Source organism: Excalfactoria chinensis, chromosome 7 (assembly GCF_039878825.1).
Source record: "Excalfactoria chinensis isolate bCotChi1 chromosome 7, bCotChi1.hap2, whole genome shotgun sequence".
Taxonomy (NCBI): domain Eukaryota; kingdom Metazoa; phylum Chordata; class Aves; order Galliformes; family Phasianidae; genus Excalfactoria; species Excalfactoria chinensis.
Genome location: NC_092831.1, coordinates 30,065,668 through 30,089,273, shown reverse-complemented (window position 1 = coordinate 30,089,273; position 23,606 = coordinate 30,065,668). Strand labels below are relative to the sequence as shown.

At 41.2% G+C, this 23,606-nt stretch overlaps 1 protein-coding gene across 2 annotated transcripts; it reads right to left on the bottom strand.

The window, feature by feature from the left end:
* Nucleotides 1-4,999: 4,999 nt before the first annotated feature.
* WDR75 (WD repeat domain 75) lies at nucleotides 5,000-23,304 on the bottom strand. 2 transcript variants are annotated; one of them, XM_072341750.1, is made up of 21 exons: nucleotides 23,154-23,304; nucleotides 22,939-23,068; nucleotides 22,636-22,701; nucleotides 22,460-22,553; nucleotides 21,383-21,507; nucleotides 20,918-20,988; nucleotides 19,950-20,066; nucleotides 19,364-19,452; nucleotides 18,173-18,331; nucleotides 17,754-17,813; nucleotides 17,551-17,666; nucleotides 16,928-17,097; nucleotides 16,023-16,186; nucleotides 14,550-14,733; nucleotides 12,790-12,884; nucleotides 12,295-12,390; nucleotides 11,572-11,741; nucleotides 10,773-10,832; nucleotides 9,574-9,714; nucleotides 9,404-9,495; nucleotides 5,000-6,628 (listed from the first exon to the last, which is right to left on the bottom strand). In XM_072341750.1, the coding sequence occupies exons 1-21, from the start codon at nucleotides 23,237-23,239 to the stop codon at nucleotides 6,421-6,423; spliced, it is 2,493 nt and encodes an 830-aa protein (XP_072197851.1). In that variant the 5' UTR covers nucleotides 23,240-23,304; the 3' UTR covers nucleotides 5,000-6,420. The 2 variants fall into 2 exon arrangements, with proteins under 2 accessions (XP_072197851.1, XP_072197852.1); XM_072341751.1 differs by lacking the exons at nucleotides 22,460-22,553; nucleotides 22,636-22,701; nucleotides 22,939-23,068; nucleotides 23,154-23,304 and adding an exon at nucleotides 21,638-21,716 and having other exon boundaries at nucleotides 6,354-6,628.
* Between the last annotated feature and the right edge of the window lie 302 nt (nucleotides 23,305-23,606).

Sequence of the window (23,606 nt, the reverse complement as noted above, 5' to 3'; positions counted from 1 at the left end):
TGCCTTTGAATAGCAGATTACAAGATTACCAAGTCACTCTTCCATTTCTGATTTGTGAAGTGGTAACTAAAAATTGAAGCGATGACCTCTTGGATAATGTTGATGGTTTCGTTTGTTCTGCCAGCCTGGGGCAGAAGTGAGAGCAGAAAGAGGCCAAGGTAGCTGAAACTTTCATCACAGTATCTAATCTGAATTAAACTAAGTAGTATGACAAACACACAAGTTGAGGCAGGAACAGAATAAACTGATAATCAGTTATTATAGTTAAGATAATTTAGGTCTTGTGCTATTTCTAAAACAAGGAGTAAGACGTATAAGCAAGCCATTTTGAAAAGTAGGCAACAGAACTGGCTTTTCTAGGTTGTAACTTATTTCCTAAAACCTGCTCTCATGAAGAAATTAGTCAAGTTTCTGGCTCTAGGATAAACAGTGCAGGTTGTCCCCTCAGAAAGATGCCCTGGGAACAGCCTGACCAGGGGTCTGCAGCAACACAAGAGAGAGGCTCTGTGTCTGCGTGAGAAAGGAGTGGGATTTTGCACATTTAGCATGGGAACATGGTCTCCTGAACACACAAAAAGCTCTTGAAGAAATGTCCTCTGTTGTTCTCAGTGGAATTTGGCTGCAGCTCAGTAACCACCTTCAACAATGCATTTGAGTATCATCTGGGGTAGTTCAAAGCCAGATTTCTTCTCCTGGTCTAGCTCAGTGCAAGGCAATGGGAGCTTGCGCCGGCACAAGGCTGGCAGTGATGCAGGAGCAGAAACGAGCGGAAGATGCTAGCTGAAAGGTGGGAAAGCTGCTTTCTGTGGCAGCCATTCAAAACATCTGAGAAACCTGTGACCTCAAGAAACTGCTGAGCAGCACATTCCCAGAGCTGTGCTAACTTCCTTACACCCACATCTTGTTATTTACCTAAAGGGCTTCAGTCAGTGTAAGTAACTTTTTCTTAACATAAGTAGCTGGAGTACATGCAGTTGGAACCTAAAAGCAACAAGTAGTTGGAACTTAAAGCAACATTTAAGAACTTAGTACTTGCTGTGTGTTTTTTGTGCCCCCAAGGTGTAAAGTCAAACTGGGCTTTCTCAACTATTTGTGAAGAGTCAGGATTTTGCACTGAGCAGCCTAGGGGACACAGCTGGTGTTACTGTTAAGAAGTTCCAGAGGAGCACTGTTGTGCTTCTCAGGGCCTAACGCCAAGTGAATCTGAAAGGCTGAGGAGCTGTTTCTTAACTTTGTTGCTGTTGTTTAAAGGAAACTTAGCAGCATACTGATTGCTTCCATGTTTTAAAGATAATTAACAAAGAAGCTTACAACAAAAATGGGGAAGGAAATATTCTGAAGGGGAAAACACACCACTTACACGAGAAAAAACATGGAAAAGATGAAGTATAAAGAGTAGAATGGCTTTTGAATGAGGTCTACACAATTAGACAAATACCTGTCAGAAACAAGTATTCACCTCAATTTTCTGCTGTAGGGGCAATCTGCAGCAGTTTCCTGCCTCTATGAATTATATTTCAGGCTGTTATTTTCCTCTTCCTCTCTTCTGAGTCTCCTCCTGACAGTTACCTCTTGCCTGTACGGAATCCATCTCCATCTGCCCAATACCACTAACCAGCATATCCAAGGGGATCCCCAGTGTCAAACTGTCCAGCAACTGTTGAACAGAAACACACAGATATGGATGCTGTTTAAAAACCTTCGCACAAACTGTAGTTTGTAGTTTTGCCCTGTTCTTGAATAGCATATATAAAGTCCTGGAAGGGAAATAGTAGCCATGTTATGTCATGTCCCTTCATCAAAGGGATACCATTTCTAAGAACAACACTTTTCAGCCTCCATGCAACTAGGCTTGTTGGGAGGCAACTACCAAACCGATTAGCATCACCTCTCTTAAGAGCAATATCTGAGCAGGGCTGCCAGAAGGCAGTGCCACACTCGAACCCCACTGGTGCAGCCTCATCAATCTTTTCATTTGCTATTTATAGCTACTGAAGCTGCGGGTCACAGCATTCAGCTGACCACTTGACTGAGTGCAGAATGTTGGAGACCAGCAATTCCTGCCCTAGGCTTCTGCCCCTGCTCTCTGATCTGAGCCTCAGCCCAAGCAAAGATGTGCCTACTTCCTTGAGAATCACTGACTGGGAAAGATGCCAGAGCTACTCCAGAGTTACTGAGCACTGACCTCTACATAACAGAGCTATTTAGTCACTTGTTGAGTTCCTGGTGTAATTGGAGTCACGAGATTAAATTCAGTCTCCATGTTCTTTTATGTCAAATCTTTCTGATAAAAAAAATAATAACATAGTTACTAAACCATAACAAAAAAAACCAGACAACTGAAAACTGCTTTAAAAATAATGCATTCCCAAGCTGCAAAACTATGAGCAGACCAGGCGTGCAAGTTCCAGCTGTTCCTCTGCATTCTTCACTTGCGTAATTGCCATTCCTTTCAATAAGCATTTTCAATTTAAGTTGGTAGAATATCACCATTAAATGTGGTTTAACTCGGAACAGAAATGAGAAACATACTTCCACACAAAAGAACACAGTAAGGACATGATGAGATTCCAAAACATGAAGCATTCAGAGGAAAACCAAATTGGTCAGGAAAAAGGATAGAAACATGACTTGTGATAGACAGATATTCCCTTAATGAAGACTCCTGATACGCTTCCTCAGTATATACCCAAATGCCATCTCAATTGCCTCCTGATCATACCCGATTAATTACCCATTAGACACTTCACTTGCACAAGGAAACGCCCACTGCAAGAAAAAACCCAACACACAGACAACTGTTTTCCTTCCAAGTCTCACTAACCTGTTGGTCAGCACAGCATAGCACTGGGCTGCAATGCATCATTATGAACTTTATGAAATAATGTGGTAGAAGTCTCCAATCAACTTCCACTCCTTTTCCCCCAGATCTGCTATCTCTTGTTATTCAAGAAAAAGACTTCCCAGCCTTTTCCAGTATAGCACATGCTTTGAAAAGGAAAAATTTTCCTTATCTTTCTTATTTCCACACTTCTTATTTTTAATAACCTGTGAGCTTACCAAGATCCTGCCCTTTGCGTGTTAGACTCTGAACACACACTTTCCCTATTTGTTCTGATGAAACATTTAATTAAAAATATAAATAAAAAAAAGCCTTTGGTTCCAAGGACCAGTAAATAAAGGGTATGGCAGTGAAAACTGCATTGTATCTGGGGAGTTGAGAGCTTTCTTTTTGAGCTGGTGCACCTGAATGTTACACAACAGCTGGTACTAAAAGGGAAAAATACACAACAGAATAAAGGCCTTACTATGACATACATAGCAGCGGTGTCATGGTGCCCTTCCCTCCCTATGAAGTTAGAAAAAAAGCATCAGTAAACCTTCAGAGAAGCTTAACTAAAAACCGGCTACAAATCTTATATTGTACTATGTCACTGCTGTACCAAGGGCTGAAAAAAAGCTTCAATGCGTAAAAAAACTTGCCTTAATATTAAAATTCACAGTAACAGCAATCCCAGTGTAAAAAATCCAGGGTAGAAGTACTCGGTCTGCTGTCCCTCGCAGTCATTAGTAATACAAGGTCTGAAGAGTTACAGCCTACAACTTCTGTATGAGGATGGTCCTTCGCTGCCTAGGAAGGAAGGCAACTCTAGCCAATTTATTGCCGAACTTGAACCTTAAATTACCATTTTATCATATTAGTCTGAGCAGAAGAAAATGTAACTAAGATAAAACCTGCTGTTGGACACTTGATGAATGTTACACAGAAAACATTCTCAACAGCACTACATGCAAAGCTAAGCCTTTAAGCACAATGTTACTATTTCCCACATTCGTCTGTTGATAGCAACCTGGCTAAATTGGCTTAACTGAAAAAATGCAGCCATTCCTCCACTTTTCTGAACTAATGAATTTTCCACTAATTTTGACTTTGATTCAGCCACTACCCAAATCTATTGGAAGATCTGTCTTCAAAGATTGTGGTAATCACACGTGAACTGAAAACAATGTAGCTGTCTCCATCTACCCTTAAACAATCAGTGTCCATATCCGTTTATGTATGCTTTATTTGCTAGGGGTAACTACATTTTCTGCACGCATGCATGGCTTCTTATTTTCATTAACTGCTTTCCTGTTAAGAATACCCAGAAAGAGCATATAGTCTGGCTAATACCACTGTCCTCATCTGCCCCACGAATGAGCTTAGGACATCAAAATCAGCAAACAGGATATACCAAGGCTCAGGAAACAGTCCTGGTTGTATAGCACAGCTGGCAGGACATGGACCTGTCCTTACTGCTAAGCAGGCAGCGCAGTAACTAGCTTGCTGGCGAGGCCCCAGCATCCCTGCAAGGAGCCTGCCTACCTTGAAGTAATCCTGCAAGATGGGTATATGAGGGAGTGCCCTAGTGCAGCTGTTTTTTGTTTTTGTTTTTGTTTTTTTTTTCCAGAGTGACCTATGCAGGCTTGAGCAGAAGGCCCAGGCAAACCTCATCAGGTTCAACAAACCCAAGAGCAGGGTCTTCATTCTAGGTTGTGATAACTGTAAATACCAGTACAACCTGGGGGATATAAGGATGGAGCACAGCCCAACCCAAAAAGGACTTGAGGGTACTAGTGGATGGTAATCTGGACATAAGACAGCAAAGCGCCTTCAAGTCCCACCATATCCTGAGCCAGAGGATCCAGGAAGATGATCCTCTCCTTATACTCCATGATGGTGGGACCTCACCTGGAGCACTGCATCCACATGTGAAGTTCTTGGTATGGGAGACATGCAAACCAGTTATGAGCACGTCCCAAAGAGGGCCACAGAAATCATCCAAGGGATGGGACAACTTCTAAACAAAAACAGGTTGAGAGATCCGTGGCTGTTCAGCCCAGAGAAGAGAAAGCTCCAGGGAGAACTGAGAGGGGCCTTCCAGCATCTGAAGCAGGGCTACAAGAAAGAAGGGTGTGTTAAGACAGGACAAGGGGAAATAGCTTCAAAACATAAGAGAACAGACTTAAACTGAATTTAAATAAGGATTCTTTTGTCTGTTTGTTTTACAGTAAGGGTGGAGAGGCACTGGAAGAGGATGCTCAGAGCGGTGGTGGAAGTCACATCCTCAGAGACAGTCAGGTCAGAATGAATGGGGTGCAATCTAGTGCAGGTGTCCTTGTTTGTTGCAGAGGAGTAAGACTAGATAACTTTTAAGGGTCTCCTCCAACATAACCATACAAAACAATGAAAACCCTACTTATCATTACCTGCCTCAATTATGAATGTAGTCCACAAAACCCATATTCACTTCTGGTAGTGTTGCACAGAAAAACCCAACGAACAACTGCTTCTTCCCAGCAACCTTCTGTGTCATGACAGTACTCACAGACATAATAGAAGTTGCTTTAGGAATTTGTTTTCTTAATAGAACTCAGAACAGAGTACTCAATTCTGCCAACGTAGTTCCAGGATACTAAGTAGAACACTGCTCTGTCAAATCCTAGGTCATCTTATGTTAATCTATCTTCATCTATCATCTGCTTGATTCAGATTTGAATGATTGCTCCTAGTAAATAGTGTGGACCAAGCAACTACATTCACATTAAAGTACAGAAGATAATCCTTACAGCAAAACCAGCATACTGTCCTATCCTTAATGCTCTATTATGAATTATACTGTCCTCACACATAAACAAGTGATAGCTTTTTCAAAAACTATTACCATTCATTTCTGTGTTTCTATTTTTGGTGTTAGAAAAGAAGACTAAGTGCTGGCCACTTGATTTTTCAATGCAGTACTGCATACAGCTAAATAGGGAGAGCATCACTCTTACTGCCCAAGTTTTCTTAATGACTGGAATATAATTTTCATTACAGCTCAAAGCACACAAGTACTGTAAAAACACCTGTACACACATTAAGACCACAAAACGTGAAGGAAATACTTACTAGACTCAGAGGTACTGAATCACCTGCCCTCCATCTCAGAAGTAGAGGAACCTCTAAGCAGGAGACTTGTGACTCACCCATTAACAACACTTTGAAGAACTACCCCAGATTGCCCTACCATATCTTGACTTAAGTGGGCCATAAGCTCAAGTTGTTTTTTGCTCCTCTTTGGGCCTTCAGTGGCCTGGTCTCAGCTGGGGAGATTAGCTAACTCATCACGTGTCATTTAGTAAAATCAGTTTTGCTAGAAGCCTTTGAAATATATTTGCAAGGGGAAAACATACAGGTTAAGTATTTTCTAAGCTCAGATACAATTGGTAATGAAGCTATGATCAGAGCCATTTTTCCAAAGTTAAATACCTCCCCTCAGTTCTGTTTTCTCAGGTAAGTAAAAGTTGCTAAAAACCACAGCCAAAGGACTTGAAAGATTTTTGTAAGATTATTTAATCCACAAAGCTGCAACTTAAACTACTAAAAAAAGTATGTGTTTATAAAACTGATATCCAACTGAAGTCCATTTTTCTTATTTTTCGTAGTTCTTTTTCCTCAGATTTAGACAGTTTATGTGTGGTCTCTCCTAACGATTCCATAGGCATCGCATCTTCGCGTTGCATTTCAGTAACAGCGTCTTCATCATCTGAATCATCCTCTGCTTCCTCACTTTCCATTTCAACTTCCTCAGGAGCTCCTTCAGCACTAAATAAGGATACAATTGTAAATAACCAGTGAAGTTGTTGGATAGTTATGATACTACCAAGTAAATAATAACAAAAATAACTTCAAGCAAACACTGGATTTTTTGTTTTTACGTCTCAGACTTCTGAGGAAGCACTGTGCTTCTTCTGATGTCTCAATTACAAGCCATTTTTCAAATAGCCACTTTCCGCACTCAGGAATATTACCAAGCATGCATTTTACTTTCCCTTGCAGATAATACAACAAGCATACCATCAGCACATGCTCATTTGCATTACATATCAAGTTAAACTTTCACACCCCTGTAGCATTTAACACATAGAATAAACCTGCAGATGAGACAAAAAGAAAGAAAGCCAGTCCGCTCTTAGAACCTGAAAGAGCTTATTTGGACTTAACAATTACTACAGCACCCAGCATTTTACTAGGAAATTTTCATTTTTTCTTAACAGAGTGGTTTTTGAAGCAGCATCTCCCTTCTGACTTGGCATACTATGAGAACTAGACAGAAAACTCACCATTGGCAATGCAGTAATTTTACACTGTGTGATCAAACGCCTGCTGCTTAAGATTTAGTTCAGATATCATTAATGAAGCTCTACATGATAGAAGAGCACTCCTGAATGTCATTTGTTTTCATAAAGACTCGTCTACCATACTTAAAATCTCAACTGAAGGCACAAACAGAAAAAACATTAAAATCACACTTCAATGAGAAGACAAACAAATAAGGATAAGCTTCTGCACAGCTATATATAGTTGCCCAACCCTCCAGTCCCAATACTCACATGCAACTTAAAATGCACAGCCATACTAACCACCAGTGTCAAAGTACAAGCAGTAGAGCAGCAAATATTTACACAGGCCGCTGACCTCCTAAATTCCTCAGTACTGAAACCGCAGACAAATTCCTGCATCATCTTTCCATGTGATTTTTACCACTTCTGTTGATGTTGCAGGACTTTTACTTGAGTAACCTGCTAAGTTAACTAGCAATACCAGCTAACACAACACAGCAGAACTGATGACACTGCTGTGATAGCAGAATACAATTCACATGTAATACACAGCAAACCAGCATTTCTTCACGCTAACTTGTGCCTATGCAAACCATCCTTTCATTGGCCTTCGCAAATTTATGATGGCAGCTGATACCAAAGACATACTTGCGTCTTTATCTCAGTAAAGAAATCATGAAACACTTGAAAAGAATACATGGTACAAGAAAAAAACAGAACTACCTAGTTGGCTTCACTTCAAGTGGCAAGATAAAAAAAGTAGCCTTACATCACCATTAATAGCCTTGGTGTTTGCAGCCATTTTCTAGGACCACATCTTAGTCTCAAAGGAGCAGGCATCCACACATTTTAAGTCCTTATCACAAGACACCACTAAACTGGGATCAAAGCTCTGTATGACAAGCTTGCCTGTTTTCACAATCTTATTTTGTGAGATTAATTAGGAATTCAACTATAAATCTAAACTAACTCTTCAGCACTGACCTTAAAATTAGGACTACTAATTATTTAACGTCCAACATGGACAGCGGGAAAGAATACTCTTAGCTAATCTGCAGTCCACACTAAGGTGAGTGAGGCTGACATCCTGAAGGGAAGCCATTTAGAGGGATCTCAACAGACTGGAAAGCTGGGACCACGCAAACCTCAGGCTGTTCATGCAGGCCAGGTGTATGGTGCTGTACGTGACTTGGACCAACCCCAGACATGACTAAACGCTGGGCAGGGAAAGCACAAAGAGCAGCATTGTAGAGGAGAACTTCAAGGCATCAATGACAGGAACATCAACTATGAGCTGATTGTGCCCTTGCAGCCTGGAAGACCAACTGTACCCTGGGTTGCATCAAGAGATATGTGAGGGAGCGTCAGCAGTGAGGGAGGTCAATGTCTCCCTCTACTCAACTCTTGGGAGACTCCACCTGGAGTACTACATCTGAGTCTGGGGGCCCCAGCATGAGAAAGCTCTATACCTGCCAGAACAAATACAGAGAAAGCCATCAAGACAACCAGAACGGAGAATCTCTCTTATGGAAAAAAGTTGAAGGTGCTGGGCCTGTTCAGCCTGGAGAAGAGAAGGCTTAGAGGATACCTCATTGTGGTCTTCCAGTACTTGAGGGGAGTTAATAAACAGGAGGGAGAGTAAGTTCATCCACAATCTAATGACAGTGGGATAAGCGAGTAGTGGCTTTTAACTAAAAAAGGGGAAACAGATTAGAAGTCAAGTGGTAATTCTTGACTCAGAGGGTGGTGAGACACTGGCACAGACTGCCCAGGAAAGACATTGATCGCCCCATCCCTGGGAGTGTACAGGCCCAGGCAGGATGGGGCCACGAGTAGCTTGACCTAGTGAGTGGCAGCCCTGCCCCTGGCAGCACAGTTGGTACTACATGATTTTTAATGTCCCTTCCAACTCAAGCCATCCTAGACTTCTACAAACAATATCCAGAAATCAAATTAAATTCACAAAGAACATTGGAAATTCAAAAAACAAACTGTGCTTAGAAGTACATGATGCCAAAGACAGGAAAACAAAGGTCAGCAATTGAAAAAGCCAACACATTCAGCAGCTTGTCTCATATATCTCTCTCAATTGTGAGGTTTTTTTATTGGCCATTAATAAGTTGCCTCTACTAAGTACTCTACTTGCCTACATTAACAAAATAGCTAAGGATGCTGGAAGATCAGTCTAACGCTTCAAACAAAGATTTATTTCACCTCAAGTAGCTTAACACAGAAGACTTCTTAGAATTTCTCTTACCTTTTGTTCTCCTTGGAGATCAGCAATGAGTTAATAAATATGGGACACAGGAAGGAAGCAGATGGCAAAACGTGTGCTGGAGTGTGCAGGAGCTGAAGAGACAGAAGAGGCTTCATGAAAGCTTCCGCTTGCCATTATTTCTCTTATACTCTCAGTGTAATGACTCCTACCTCTTTGACAGCAGGGGATTCTTGATTGTGTTGATGGCAAATGATTTTTCCAAGGTTTATATCCCCTTTTGATTGTTGACGCCTGTGCTTTCCCAACAACAGGCTAAATGGGGTCAGAGGAATACTTTCTTCCACTGCCAGCTTGAATTAAAAAAAAAGACAACAATTTGTACTTGAAAGAGAACAAAGATTTAACTGGAACTTAGTAACACAAATTGAAGTTCCATCTCATTTTCAGCTTACATAATTCAAGTAGAATTTTGAATCAAACCAACTGGCAAAGTTCAACGCTGAGGTTTAACTCTGCTGAGCCATATGATGGTCCTTCATACTCATTCTTTCTCAAGCATCTTTTCCAACACATACCTCACAAACATAGTAGAACTCTATAGAACCTGGACTTCAGCTCTTGGAGAATGACCACCAGACATAAGTTCACTAATACACCACTTAACTTCCAAAACCAGAAGTCAGCACATGTGCCAGGAAAACTGAAATAGGTTTTTGATATGTCATTTCCAACTAAAAGATCCTTTATACTGCACTATCTGGTGAGTAAGCCAATTGCAGATGTTAAGGTAGAACACAGCAACTTCCCATCTGGCATTTTTCTAGATCAGCTTATCTCACAAACAAACCCATGGCTTATAACCACACACCAAATAAGTTTTACCTAAGAATGACATTAGCTTGTATTTCCATCTACTTTGCCTAGCTAACCAGTCAGTCAAGTACCACTGATTTATTCCTCTCAGAAGGCATACAGCATTTCTTCAAAATGCCTTTATAAGACCATTTCCCATGCTACCTCTCTATGTAAATACATAACTGAATCCATTTAAAAGCTTTTCCCACTGATAAATCAAAAGGGACTGACAGTAGCTCCATTTTCACTAACAAATACAAATATGCCATATTCTAGATTCCAATCAATTAAGAAACTGAAACAAAGAGCTCGTTTTGGATCAGGGAAAAGACAAAGTAAGGGCATAGCTTACTAATACTTCATTTTATAAAGGTTTTTCAAACAATAGTTCTGACATTAACTAAAAGAGTAGTGCTCCTTCAGATAACTGCCTGAGGCTTCATGCCACCATGTGATGAGTCTTCTCGTAACAAAAGGCGATTTGGATCCAACAATTAAACACCAGGAAAACATGGACCCGCTCCTCTCACCCCTAAGAGAACTCAAATGTTACCTGCTTGCTTGATGGCGTAAGTCTTTCGTCTAGAGACTTTGTGCTAACTGTCAGTAGCTCCTAAAATAAAGAAAGACATAGCAGAATTAAAATACATGAAACTGCTCTTTATATTTCAGTACCTTATCTACATAAGTTTGGCGCTAAGGCTTTTGTTAGTCAAGCAGAAGAACCATAGATCTCTTTATTTTTAGGAAGAACCCAATGGAAGCATAAAAAGATCTGAAGGTTCTGGATAGCCTTTCTGGGCAGAATCAAAAGCAAACAAACAGCAACCACCCTAACAAAACAGATAGAACTGATTATCATGTGAAGCATTTGCATAACTATCAATACTACAGCTCCAACACACTTAAGCTTAACAGTGTAATACTATAATTGCATAATAGCAGCAGGGTGGCAACATCTCAAACTACATCAAATGAGAACAAGCCCAAATGCAGCAGCCACAGATAGTAGAAATAAAAGAGCTGCTAACCTTGGAAGGCCTCAGGGAGGCAGGTATCTCCAGCAAGAGATGCCCTTATTCCACAAGCAAGCCTTAAACTAAATCTGGAAAGGGATGGATCCTGGCTCCTCCCCTTCCAGTCCCTCAGACACACTGCACGCACCTGAGCTCCCCTAGCTCCATCACTGCTTATGTCCATGACTTAACCTTTGCACTACAAATAGCACAGGCAGTGTTGCCATGTTACCAAAAAGTAAACTCATAGACTCACCACCAGTTGAGTACCACTGCACATGTAGTATATTTTCACCCCCCCAAGAACCACCTGCCCCACCAGTGACTGCTTCTTACTTGCTTATCTGTAAGGAAAAAGAGCTGGGAACTTCTTAGCCAAAGGTATTTCTCTGAACTAATTGTTTCAGGTTCGTCTCTTGGAACAAAGGCAGCACACTGGATCCTTTCCTTACACAAATTCCTCTGGATACAGACCGGACGTGGCTCATTTGGCTTAAATACAAACACTGCAAATACAAGAACATCTTGCTTTTAAATCATGAAATTCTTAGCTTTCTAGATAGCTGTCAAAGCAGCATGCATGCATCACAGCCACAGAGCTGGACAGGACTGCCTTGAAACAGGAGTTCTATTTAGATACGCTGAACACATAATTTAAGGTCCTTTTCACAGCGTGCCAATTCTGACAATACACTTCAAAGTAAACTAGTTCTGGAAATATTGATCTTGACTTGGATCACTACTCTTAAACCTAGCTCTAAATTCAACCACGATTTTGCACTTAGAGGCGAGGGCTGAAGCAGTTTATCTAACACCATATTCTGTTCTGGAAACATACTATTGGAATTAAAGAAAGGGAATACATTCAAAAACTGGCATTTAACTGTATTTAATTGCCACTGCACAACATAGCTCAGTTTTCCCTGGGTTGGCCACCGACTCAGGTCTGACTAATGGCTTTTATGGAGCTCAATTCTAAGAAAACTTAATATAAAAATTACACTATCCCAGTTTTAAGTTCCACTGTCTACTGCTCATCAAAAAAGCCTTTGTACTCACAGCTGGACTCTTTAAAGACCCAGGAGAAAGCAGCAATATGTTCAGAAAGGGGATCAGGTTGCAGAACTATGACATTGAGGTGAGCGCTCCACTCCACTGCAAAGCAAACACAGCAATAACCAAATGTGAAAAGAATTTTACTCAGGTGCTTTGCCAATTAAAATGTCAAATGGAAAAGACCCACACAGTTTAATCTCCACAAACAGCATTAAGCTGCAGTTATGCACAGGTAAATAAAAAAGGACACCAAAATTATGAACTCTGTATAAAGATGAAGGAAATGCTAGCTGTTATTGTGTTAACAATCATCTATAACACTATACACATGCATACTGGGCAAGACACTACCTACACTCAGGTACAAAAGACAAACCCACAGGACATTTTGCAGCGGGTCAAACGAGAATCAGACTCCAATAATTTTAAGGTATCATCGTATATTGCAAGGTTAAACGTTATCACTTCCACTCTAGCATGCATTTAAGCTGATCTTACATGCACAGCTGAGCAGGTTCCAGCAACAGAGAAAGCCGTGGTCAGTGGCACCAATAAGGTATTTGGAACACGTTAGTCTCCCAAAGCAGATATACCTACAGAAGAAAACAGCAAAACAAAGTTAATGACCTTGAACTTTGGTTTTTGTTTCCCAACGTAGTTCTGATTCACAAATCACTAAACACTAACATACTCATTAAAGATTTAGTTCTGATATTTAATCAGGTGAAAGCTGCATTTTGTTTTCACCTCTGGCAGCAAGGGACTTGCACACACATATCAGGGAAATATCAAGTACGCACAAGTCTGTAAGGAGTAGAGACAATTTGCAATTGTTCATACAATATTTGAGTTAAAACAGCAACTTAAAGTTCATAAAGTAAGTGATATAGCTTTAATTAGTACTGAGAGCTAACACCGGGGTTGGGAAAACTGCCTCTAGAATGTCTAGCACTGTGCTGAGCACTAGCAGAAGGGAAGTCGTAATAAATCCAGTCAGAGCAGGCTATTAGAATAAAACTGACTTAAGACGCACCATTTGCTTCCAGCCACCTCTATTTCTTATTCTTGTTTGAGAATAGAAACAGATTTCTAATGGTATATGAGAATGCTTTCTAAGAGGCAAAGAAATCCTCTCTATTTAAGCACAGCCATTTGAACTTACACACTTCCCAGTCACTTAAGTAAATAACGTACCTTATTTCAACATAGCATATAGCTAACGGTTCAAAAGGAAAAACCTCTCAAAGGAAAAGCTTGCCATTGCACCAAGCTACAACAGAAGCGTTTCCATCAGACAACTGAGAGCTAACATGCTCTTGTTATTTTCCTGCAGACCTATTTTAGGAACATACTTTTCTATCCCAGAGAACCAGTATCAACAAAACTAACTTTCCAAAACATGGAAGCAAGAAATCATCGTCTTTCAGCAATTCCATATTTCAGAGTCCTTATAACACTGCAAAAATGCTGTATTTTGCTGCTCATTTTAGATGCTTTCTACATATTTAGAACCATCCACATGAATCCAGCAACCACTTGGAGAAGTAGCTAAAGAAGAATTGAAACAAAGCTGCCATTTAGTTGTAACATCCCGCTCATTCAGAATCTGTTTAGGTACAGAGATCTGGCAAAAAGCTTTACTACATGAAGCAACAAGGTATCCTACTAGTCTATTTTCCTATGACAAGTACTTAACTAGATAGTTGACAAGGACCACAAACAATCATAATAAGTGCATTGTAATAATTGCAGCCCAAGAATCTTATACTGAGTCCTATTCTTCACACCTCTACCTTTTCTCCTTAAGCCAGACCTATGCCAATCCTCATTATATTTATAAAACAACATGGTCTCTAAGCTTTCTATATACCTCCTCTTGTTGCAGCACTCAGTAGGGTGTGCTGGGATGGTCTGTCAAGCACACAGACTCCCCAGCAAAGGCTATCAACAGTCAAGATAAACACCTTGTAACACAGTCACATCGAAATGGCTTTAAGGTTCACTGATACAACTCCTACTTGAATTCAAGAGTATCTCAATAAAAATAATGAAGTACTATCTTGCTAAATTTACACTATCAGTACCTTGATTCAACTTCAGACTAATGGGGAAGTAGATATTACGCTTTTTTGTTTATGAACTTACGACTATTAACTCAAAGCTTGAGTGAACATACTCTACCTTGAAATCCTACAACACGACTCCACCTGTTCTGACAAGTTCAAAGAAGAAAGAATAAGGCAGATGAAAAGTCATACCTTATTTTTCCAGGTGGATGGCAAAACGTACACTTCAGATCCCAAGTGCTGGAATCCCATACAGTGACAGTTTCTTCAAAGCTAACAGCAAGCAAAGAGCCATCTTCTGAGAAGCAGCAGTTGGTGGCCTGGTAGCCGTGATAGCTGCCTACGAAGTCACAGCTCCAACTCAAACTTTGCTGCGCTGTAGTGAATAATAAAATCAATTAAATTCAGGTCCATACATAGAAATAGAAGAACTCAAATTGTGATGCAGCAAAACTGGCTCAAGAGCAGCCCAATTTTCTTCTGGAAGGCATCAAATTTAGTTAAATACAGAGAACCTACAATAAGCACCTAACAGGTTTTCCATTTGCTCTTCATCTTGCATCCTATCAGTGAATCCCATGACTGATATGGTACAGCTTAAGTATTCATTTTGCCAACTAACAGGCAGACATTAGATTAAAAAAAGATACCTGAGTACTTCTTTTTTTATCTACTATTCTTCAACACCTTATTCTTCCCTAACTGCAGCAAGAACATGAGCATTACTAAGTTAGAGCACAAGCAGCATTTAATTCCAAGAAAACCTGTGGGTCATTTACATGAAGCATCAGGATAACAAAGCAACCCATCGCTCGCTTTCTTGCCTTGTTTAACCTGCCAGCCTGTTCTGCTGAGATATTTTTCCTACAGTTGATAATTACTATAGCAAAACAAAGGGACACACTTAAAACCACACAGTCAAAACTTCCAGTATAAATAAATTTGTATAGCCTGCCCTTAAAACTTACCAATAAGATAAGGAAAGGGAGGAAAGCTCAGCTCATATGAATACATCCTTGATTTATAAGTAAAAGCTGTGAGTTGGTGACCACAGGACTTAGAAGGCCAAAACCACATCACTTCTTTAACGGCTCAGCGCCCTCTAGCGGCACAGCAAGTGACTTAGCACGAATAGAAAGAACGAGCTACATACTAACTAGAGTGCTTATTAATTGCTGCTAAAAAAGCTGCAACATGTCAAATGCTCGGACCTACACAACCCTCTCCTTCCCAGGACAAGCACAAGCAAACTCAATATTTATTTGTACTTTCATGCATGTTACAGAACATAGTTCCATCCTGGATTGTGCTTCTATTGGAAGAATTTTAGAACGCTATACCTACAGAACAAAAAAAATACAGCTTCCTAGAGTGGAGAAATCATCCTAAAAACACCCCTTTAAGTAATGAATAGAGGCTGCCACGTTCTTGTGCAGCAAGACCTCTGTCAGGTCTTTAAATGGAGGTTCCTTACACAGCAAATTCTCATATCACATAATTACAGTAGAAGCCTGTGGCAGAGGACACTCCAGAGAACACAATACTGCATGCAATAGCAAAGATAAACACAGGGATAGGAATAGATGACCAAGTTTTGAAAGGATTAACTTGGGGTCAGCTTTACAAGGTAACAAAGAGAGCATTTAACACTCCGACCATAATTACCCTCTGGATCAGTGTCTTCTACTATCACCCAGACCTTGAACACACAATCTCTCCCAGTTGTCACCAGCACCAGAGAGTCATCTTCCAATTCCTCCATGTCAAGGAAGCACATAGCTGTTATGTGATCATCATGAGGCATACTTACTCTAGTATTCAGTTTAAAGCTACAGAGAAACAGTCAAAGAAAGCTCTAATTAGATAGTTAAAGTGTCACTGCATTTACTGACCCAATTTCTCTGATTAGTTCTGCACCTCTACAAATAGAAACTCAGCAGCCTATCTCCTTACTTATATGAACGCCACTCTCAAACATTCAGCCTGAAATCAGGGCAACCTCTTCCACTTTTAGGTTATCAGTCACACTTTGACTGCAATGCAAGTCAGCATTATTTAACTTCATTTTCTCTTTTAAGAAAACTTGTATTTAATACATTTTTTTTTTTTTTTAGTCTAACAAGTTGGGGAAAAGTATGAACCAGGGGCCTACTAATTAAAAAACACCATCAACAAAAAATTAATAATCTATATGTATATTTATACACATTTAAGTGTATGTTTAAGTAACCTGAAGGGACCAATTAATAACACATCAGAGAGGCACTGCAAAACCAAATAACCTGAAGATCCTTCCCATCCAGACCAATAATTTAACAGCAAATAAATAGAATTAATTCTCCCAAACAACCAGCACAATTAATATAAGCAAATCAAAATCAGAGCAAGCATTCACAGTTGCCATTCATTTTGTTTGAGGGCCACAGTAACCCCTTCCTCTGTTCTTCTCCACAATGTTACCAGTTAATTTGGAACACCTTGTCTTTTCAAGACAAAGCTTTTATAGGTATCTGCATTATACTTAAGGTACAAACTTAAACAGCTAGAGAACCAGCTCTAGGTATCATTACCTTTGTGTTTTCTCATCAAAGAGCCACAACTTCAACTGTAAATCCAGGTCAGTTTCTTCTCTCTCTTCTACTGTTGCTAACCACTTGCCTTGGGCACTGAATGCAACGCTTACCAAGTCAAATTGGTTTAAACCCACTTGCTGGATATATTCTTGCTGAACAATATCCAACTGAAAAACAAAGAGAAGTTCCAAAGTTCAAGTGCAGACCTATAGATATCATTCACAAAGCAAAGCAGAAGGATGCCCTGAAAGCACCGATTAGAACTGAGAGGGCTGTGGCATATAAAGCAACAAACTGGGAAAAGCAATTCTATGGTATGTAAGCACCACAGTAACATTGGGAGGATAATGCAAGGGGTTGTTAATGACAGATTGTTTATATGTATCTTTTAACAAGGAACAGGACATGAGCAGGTCAATGAATTCATCCAAACGAGGTTTACCTACACTTACAAGTATTTAAGATCCTAACACAGCAGAAAAAAAGTATCTCAGTCTGGAATCTAATCCCACAGCACAGCTGATGGCTTGTCCTTGTTCACCACATACAGTATTCAAAGACACTCTGATATGTAAGTTGAACCAAGAAATGAAAGGTCAGCACAGGCCTGTCCAACTTACACTGAAGAGCTGTTTATCACTTTGGAGACTGTAGAACTGCAAGTGGCCAGGCTCTCCATTCAGGACCAAAGCTTTTGTTCTAGGATCAACCACTAGGCCAGTCTTGACATCCCTGGCTGGGAACAACAAGAAGACAACATATGACCAATGACTGGAAGTGACATTGTACGCCATAAGCAAAAGATAAACTTAACCACACATACCTTTAATTAACCCTTGAATAGTTTTGGAAAATCTCAGGTTGCTGTTGATTATACTAATTCCTGAAAGGAAAAGCATACGAAGTCTTGAAAAAACCTTTCATAAATAAACCACAACTACAGCAGAGAAGGGAACTTATATATATATATATATATGTATGATTAAGTATTTGTAACTTTGTGTATAGATATATATATACACACATGAGTACATACACAACTTCTCACAACCTGTCAGACCCCAAAATCAAGAGGGTCAGCCAAGCTACTAGCAGTCCTCAGACAAACCTGCACAACTAACTAAAAAACAAAAGACTGCTTTAAGCATCTGTCTATATGCAGCACATAGTTAATTCAGCTCAAAGTAACAAAACAGAGCTCATATACATTAGCAATAACTTTTACTTAAAATACTGGCATACTGTTGTCTGTATGCAAGGTGCAATAGAAAGTGCCATCAGATGAAATGGTGACGTATTCAATAGCAGATCCCAAGCGAGGAAGGAAATCCTTGTTGTAGTCTGATCCACTGTGCCACTGAACTAGAACAGATTCAACTCCTCCACTCAGCAAGCTGGTTCCTTGTCAGATAAGAGACACAGATTTAGTTTAAAAAAGACTGTCAGCATACGTGACAATGACATACACACAGATTCCAGAAAAGCCTTTATTTATCTGTCACATACAGATCAATTATTCTCCCTATCTAGCCTGGGCAATATACATAGCTATGCTTCCCATGTAAAACTCATACAGCAACGTAGTTAAATGCCAATAACTTCTGCCTACAGTACAACTTAAGAAATGCTTGGGGAGTATTAAATCCCAGTATTAGCTGGATCGCCTGAGTACTTGTATTAGAATATAGAATATATTATTTGCTCTCCTTCAGCAAGACATATCTTGCAGTCAGTAGTATGCTAAGGAATACAGTCACATCAGAACTAACCGGATTTCTGCCACTATGCTTAAGCTCAATCAAGCCCGAGGTGATTTTTTTGGATTCCGTCAAGAACTTGTAGGTATTGCTGGCGAAAGGGAGGAAGGCATTAGGTAGGGTGGAAGATATTCTACAACAGGTTAAACATAACACTGTCAAATGTGTAATGCCATAAAAAAGGGATGATAATAGCAGGGTGGAAAAGTTTCCAGCCACAGCAAAAGAGAGCAGGCCCAAATGCAGCAGCCACAAAGGCAGAAATGAACAGAAAGAGCTGCTTATCTTAAAAAGGCCTCAAGTAGGCAGGGATGTCCAGCAGGAGATGCCCTCACCTCCACTGCCAGCCTTTAAATGAGGCCTGGGAAACAGTGGAATTTAGGCTTCACCCCTTCCAGTCACTCAAATGCAACGCATATACCCGAGCTCCCCTGGGTTGGCCTGGCCTTCCCATCAGGTGCTCCATCATTGCTTCATACTGAGCATTTCCACTACAGGCAGATCTTAGACATAAGAAAAGTCAAAGCAATTGGTATAAAGAAAGCACAGCTGCTCTCAGTGTCTTCACATCCTTCCTGTACATACTTAGAGTACTCTAAGTCAGTAAGTGGATTATCTTGAACTTCTGTTGAATTCTGTTCCCAACTCTTTTGCTTTTAATGATTTTTCTACTCACCTTCTAGCGAAAAAGCTAGATCCAGGACTTGATCATGATGCCAGTGCAGCGTAGAGAACGTGTACTCTCTTTTGTGGTTGAAGTTTCTCCTGTGGAGAAGGAAGAGAAGGGCTTTTTTCAACACAGACATTGACAACAGGGCAAACAAAGGGGAATACTGAATGCCATCCTTCCCTCTAGCCTCTCGACTAGTTTCTCAAACGCATGTAGTACAAAATGAAGTAATAGTACAGCAGCAGCTTACCTAATGCATGCTGTACATCACCACCGGTTCACCGCAATGTCAGTAGCATGCTGTCAGTAGAACTGCAGCTGCCCGCAACCACCTACTGCAACTGCTCCTTTTCAAATACACTTTAAAGTAACCCTGTGTTTTACAGGAGTATCTTCCTGTTTGACATTAAACTGAATGTGTACTCTCAAGTCAACGCCAGAATTACAGGCCAAAGGGTTTGCTATTCTTTGCTCATTTTGTTTCTAAGAAAAACAACAGCAAGAACTAACTAGAATTATCTGCTCAGGTTTCACTTAATTGTCAGGCTCAAGTCAGACTACAGGGTACACAGGTGAATCACAGCACGCATACCAGAGACGAATCTTCCCATCAGCATGGCCAGTTGCGATACAGTCCTCTTGAGGATGGCAGGCTACACAAGTGAAGATGTTGTTTCCACCTTTTTTATTTGTTGTACTCAGAGAAAACCTTCAAGAAGATAGGGAAGCAACTTCAACTACACAACATTGCAGGCTTTTTCCTTTTTTAAAAGAAAAGCTTCAAATAGACCAACTGATGGATAAACACACAAAAACAAACCTGAGTAGCAAAACTAAAGACCTCAAAGTTCCTAGAAGCCAACATACATAGTGAAAAGCAGACATAGTCAAAACCTCTTTTTTTCTTACTTTATATCATTAAATCTCTGCCTTCAATCAAGCTGCGAGCTTTTTCTTTGTTCCACCCCCCCACCTGCTATTCTTTGGACTAAACATCACTCATTTCAGCCCAACATTAGGCTAAGTAATTAACTGCACAAAGTAGATACTCGAGCTAAAAAGTTAAGCTGACAATACAACCGCTGCAAATACTCTCTGACTCCTTAAGAGAAGCATCTAATGTACTGGGTTCAGCTGCACATACACCTCACCCAGTTAACACAGCAGTTTAAACACATCAAATAGAAGCAATAGTTGTCTAACTATCACAAAGATCAACACAACAGAAAGGTGATACAGGAAGTGCAGTGACAAGAGGACCAGCATGAAAGAAAGGTGCTATAGAGAAAAGAGGACAGCTCAACCATTACTGAAAAGACAGACTTACTGCAATAAACTTCAGAACGGAGGGAACTCCAGAAGGAGATCCTACCCCAGCAGCAGTCCGCCCTTCAACGGGGTCTAAGAGAGGTGCAGCCAGACCCCACCCCTCCCAGTTACACAGCTGAACTTCCTTCACCTGTGCTCCCAACACTGACCGGGTCCTTCCCCCAGGTGCTCAATCAGCACTTCAAGCCTTGACTCAACACTTGCCATACAACTTGATGCTTTCACTCTTACCTGTTCAATTGCTTCTGTTTCAAGAAATAAACTTGGAGATTAACACCCTTCACTGATGCCACGTATTCGCCCTGTTACAATACAACATCAAACAAGAAGTTAGAACACACAGATTGTGTACTTAAAAATGAAAAGAGAAAAGTTTCACTACCAATGTACTTAAAATTGAAGACAAGAAGCTTATGTTAAATAAATCATGCTGTGTTACTCTTTATTTTCCCTGAAGAAGCACAGTACATACAGATTACTAACTCATTTCTTGTATCAAATGGAACTTAAAAAACTCGTGCTGAAATCAGAGCATGCAAGTAACAGAATAGGGCCAAAGAAAGGTTCATGAAGTTATTGTTTAAGATAAAGGATTTAACCAACAAGTTCTGCTGTATTTCTAAGAAAGCATAAGTGGTATTTAATTTGTAAAGCAAACAAACAAAACAAAAGCCAATCCCCCAAAGGTGAATGTACCTGTCTTCCAAATGCAGTACACTTTGGTGACGCATCCACACCCTCCAACACCACAGACAACTCCTTGGCTTCCACATGTTGGCCTGCTGCTTTTGTCAGCTTAACTGAGACTAGCTGGAACATATCTGGCCAAAAGAATATCTGTTATCAAAAGCCTTACACCAACAGGTTTATACTCCATATAACTGGAATAATGCAAGTGTATAGCTGTAATTACAGAGTAAATAACCAAAGGGTATCTAAGAAAAGACTTACCAGGGCTGAGGCTTTCAGTCGAGGCTCAGAACAGAAACTCCATAAAGAGCTGCTACCTTAGTGGTGGTCAGCCCTTAAATGGGATCTAGTAGAGGTAGAGTCAAGCTCCACCCTTCAAGGACCACAACTGAATTACCTTCATCTGCGCTCCCACAGCTGACTCACCCTTTGCCTCAAATGGTTAACCAGAGATTCAGGCTGTGATCTACAGTTTCCCTTACATACACATGCACTTGAAAGGAGATTCGTGTTCTATTGTAATACATTAATACTCTTCAGTAGCTTTGAGCTGAACACCTATCAAAGAATTACCATTTTGGATATTCTAATTCCATTAACAGTACTGAACTTCAAGGCCAAAATAGTGGGTTCTGGTGCAACTGCGAGCAGAACACAAGGAATGCTGCACAACGTGCTGTGAAGTGACATTTGTAGAAAGGGAGTACAGCATTTATGTTTATTGCAAACAAAATACCAAGAAAAAAATACCCATGCATGGTGCTAAATTAGGAGGGGAGTCTCAAAAGCCATGTGTACTTAAGGGCACAACAAGAACTGCACAAAGACTTATGGCATCTCCAGCATCACCTTTGTGCACTCTGTGCTTTACAAGTGACCATATGCACTCCTAATCAGATACACAATGCAGACCCCACCAAATGAAAACTAAACATGATATGCACAATACAGAACTGCAGCTGTTCTAACACTCACTGAGTATTATGACTAACTCAATAAAACACCTTGCAGTGTACAGCTCAGTCAGATGCTGCTGCTCAAACTGACAATAACATCTTAAAGATGAGAGCGATCACACTGTACCTCTTAGACCACTCTTTGGAATGATAACAAACACCGAGTCCTCAGCAGTAGGCAGAGCATACAGGGCCAGGAGCCGATAGCCCACAGTGAACGTCTGGGAGGAAAAGCCAATATTAGTAGACATCATTGTCAGCTCACCGAGAATAACATCACTCAACAGGAACCACTCAACGTACCTTAATAAGGATCCCATCTGTGAAGTCCCACAGCTTAATGGTGCCATCAAGGGAGCAAGAATAGAGCTGAGAAAAAACAGAACACACACAATAAAACAATGAACCTTAGTTACAGCAGCACACCACGGTCAGGTTTTATATCAAATCCCTATCTTTGTACTGAAGCACCGAGACTCAATGCGGCTCAATCACCGCCAACAGAGACACGGAAGAGCTCCGTGCCGCCATCGCAAACCATTCCTGCCTACAGACACCCGCACGGCACAGCGGCCCAACGCGCGGCTACCGGGGATACCGGCCCACCTGCATACGGTTGTGCGGGGCGAGCTGCACGCCCGTCACCAGATCGCTGTGGCCTCGCAGAAGCCGCACGAGCTCCTCGGTGGCCACGCTGTACATCTTCACGAAGTCCCCGGAGGCGCACAGCAGGAACCTGCCAACGGAGGAGGAAAGCCGTGAACGCCCCGCGGGGTCAACCGGACCCCACCGGCGGTCCGGAGCCCCGACCCCCCGCTTACCTGGCGCCGACGGAGAAGACGGCCCGTGCGCCGTGCAGGGAGCCGCCGCCGCATCGCACCACGCGGAGCGCCGCGGGCGCCACCATCTTGCTGGAGCGGAACCGGCCGGCCGCTCTTCCGGCGCGGAGCTCCGCCCGCTGCCCGCATGGCGCTGCGTGTGCGGGACACGTGAATGGCTGTACGGGAGCGAACCGCCACCGGTACGGCCGGCTGTGCGGGATGGGCGTCCCCAGCAGCCGACCTCAGGAGACGTTCAGACCCACCTGTGCAAGCTGCTATGGGAAACTGCTGTGACAGGATGGACAGAGTGATCCCGGAGCTCCTTTCCTACACCTCTGTGATTCTATCAGCTTTCTATTATTAAACATGTGCTACAGCAAAATAAGCCTGTTATTTTATAAAGTTAGTCACAAGCTCTGAAATGTTCAGTCATAAAGCACACAAAGCTCCCGA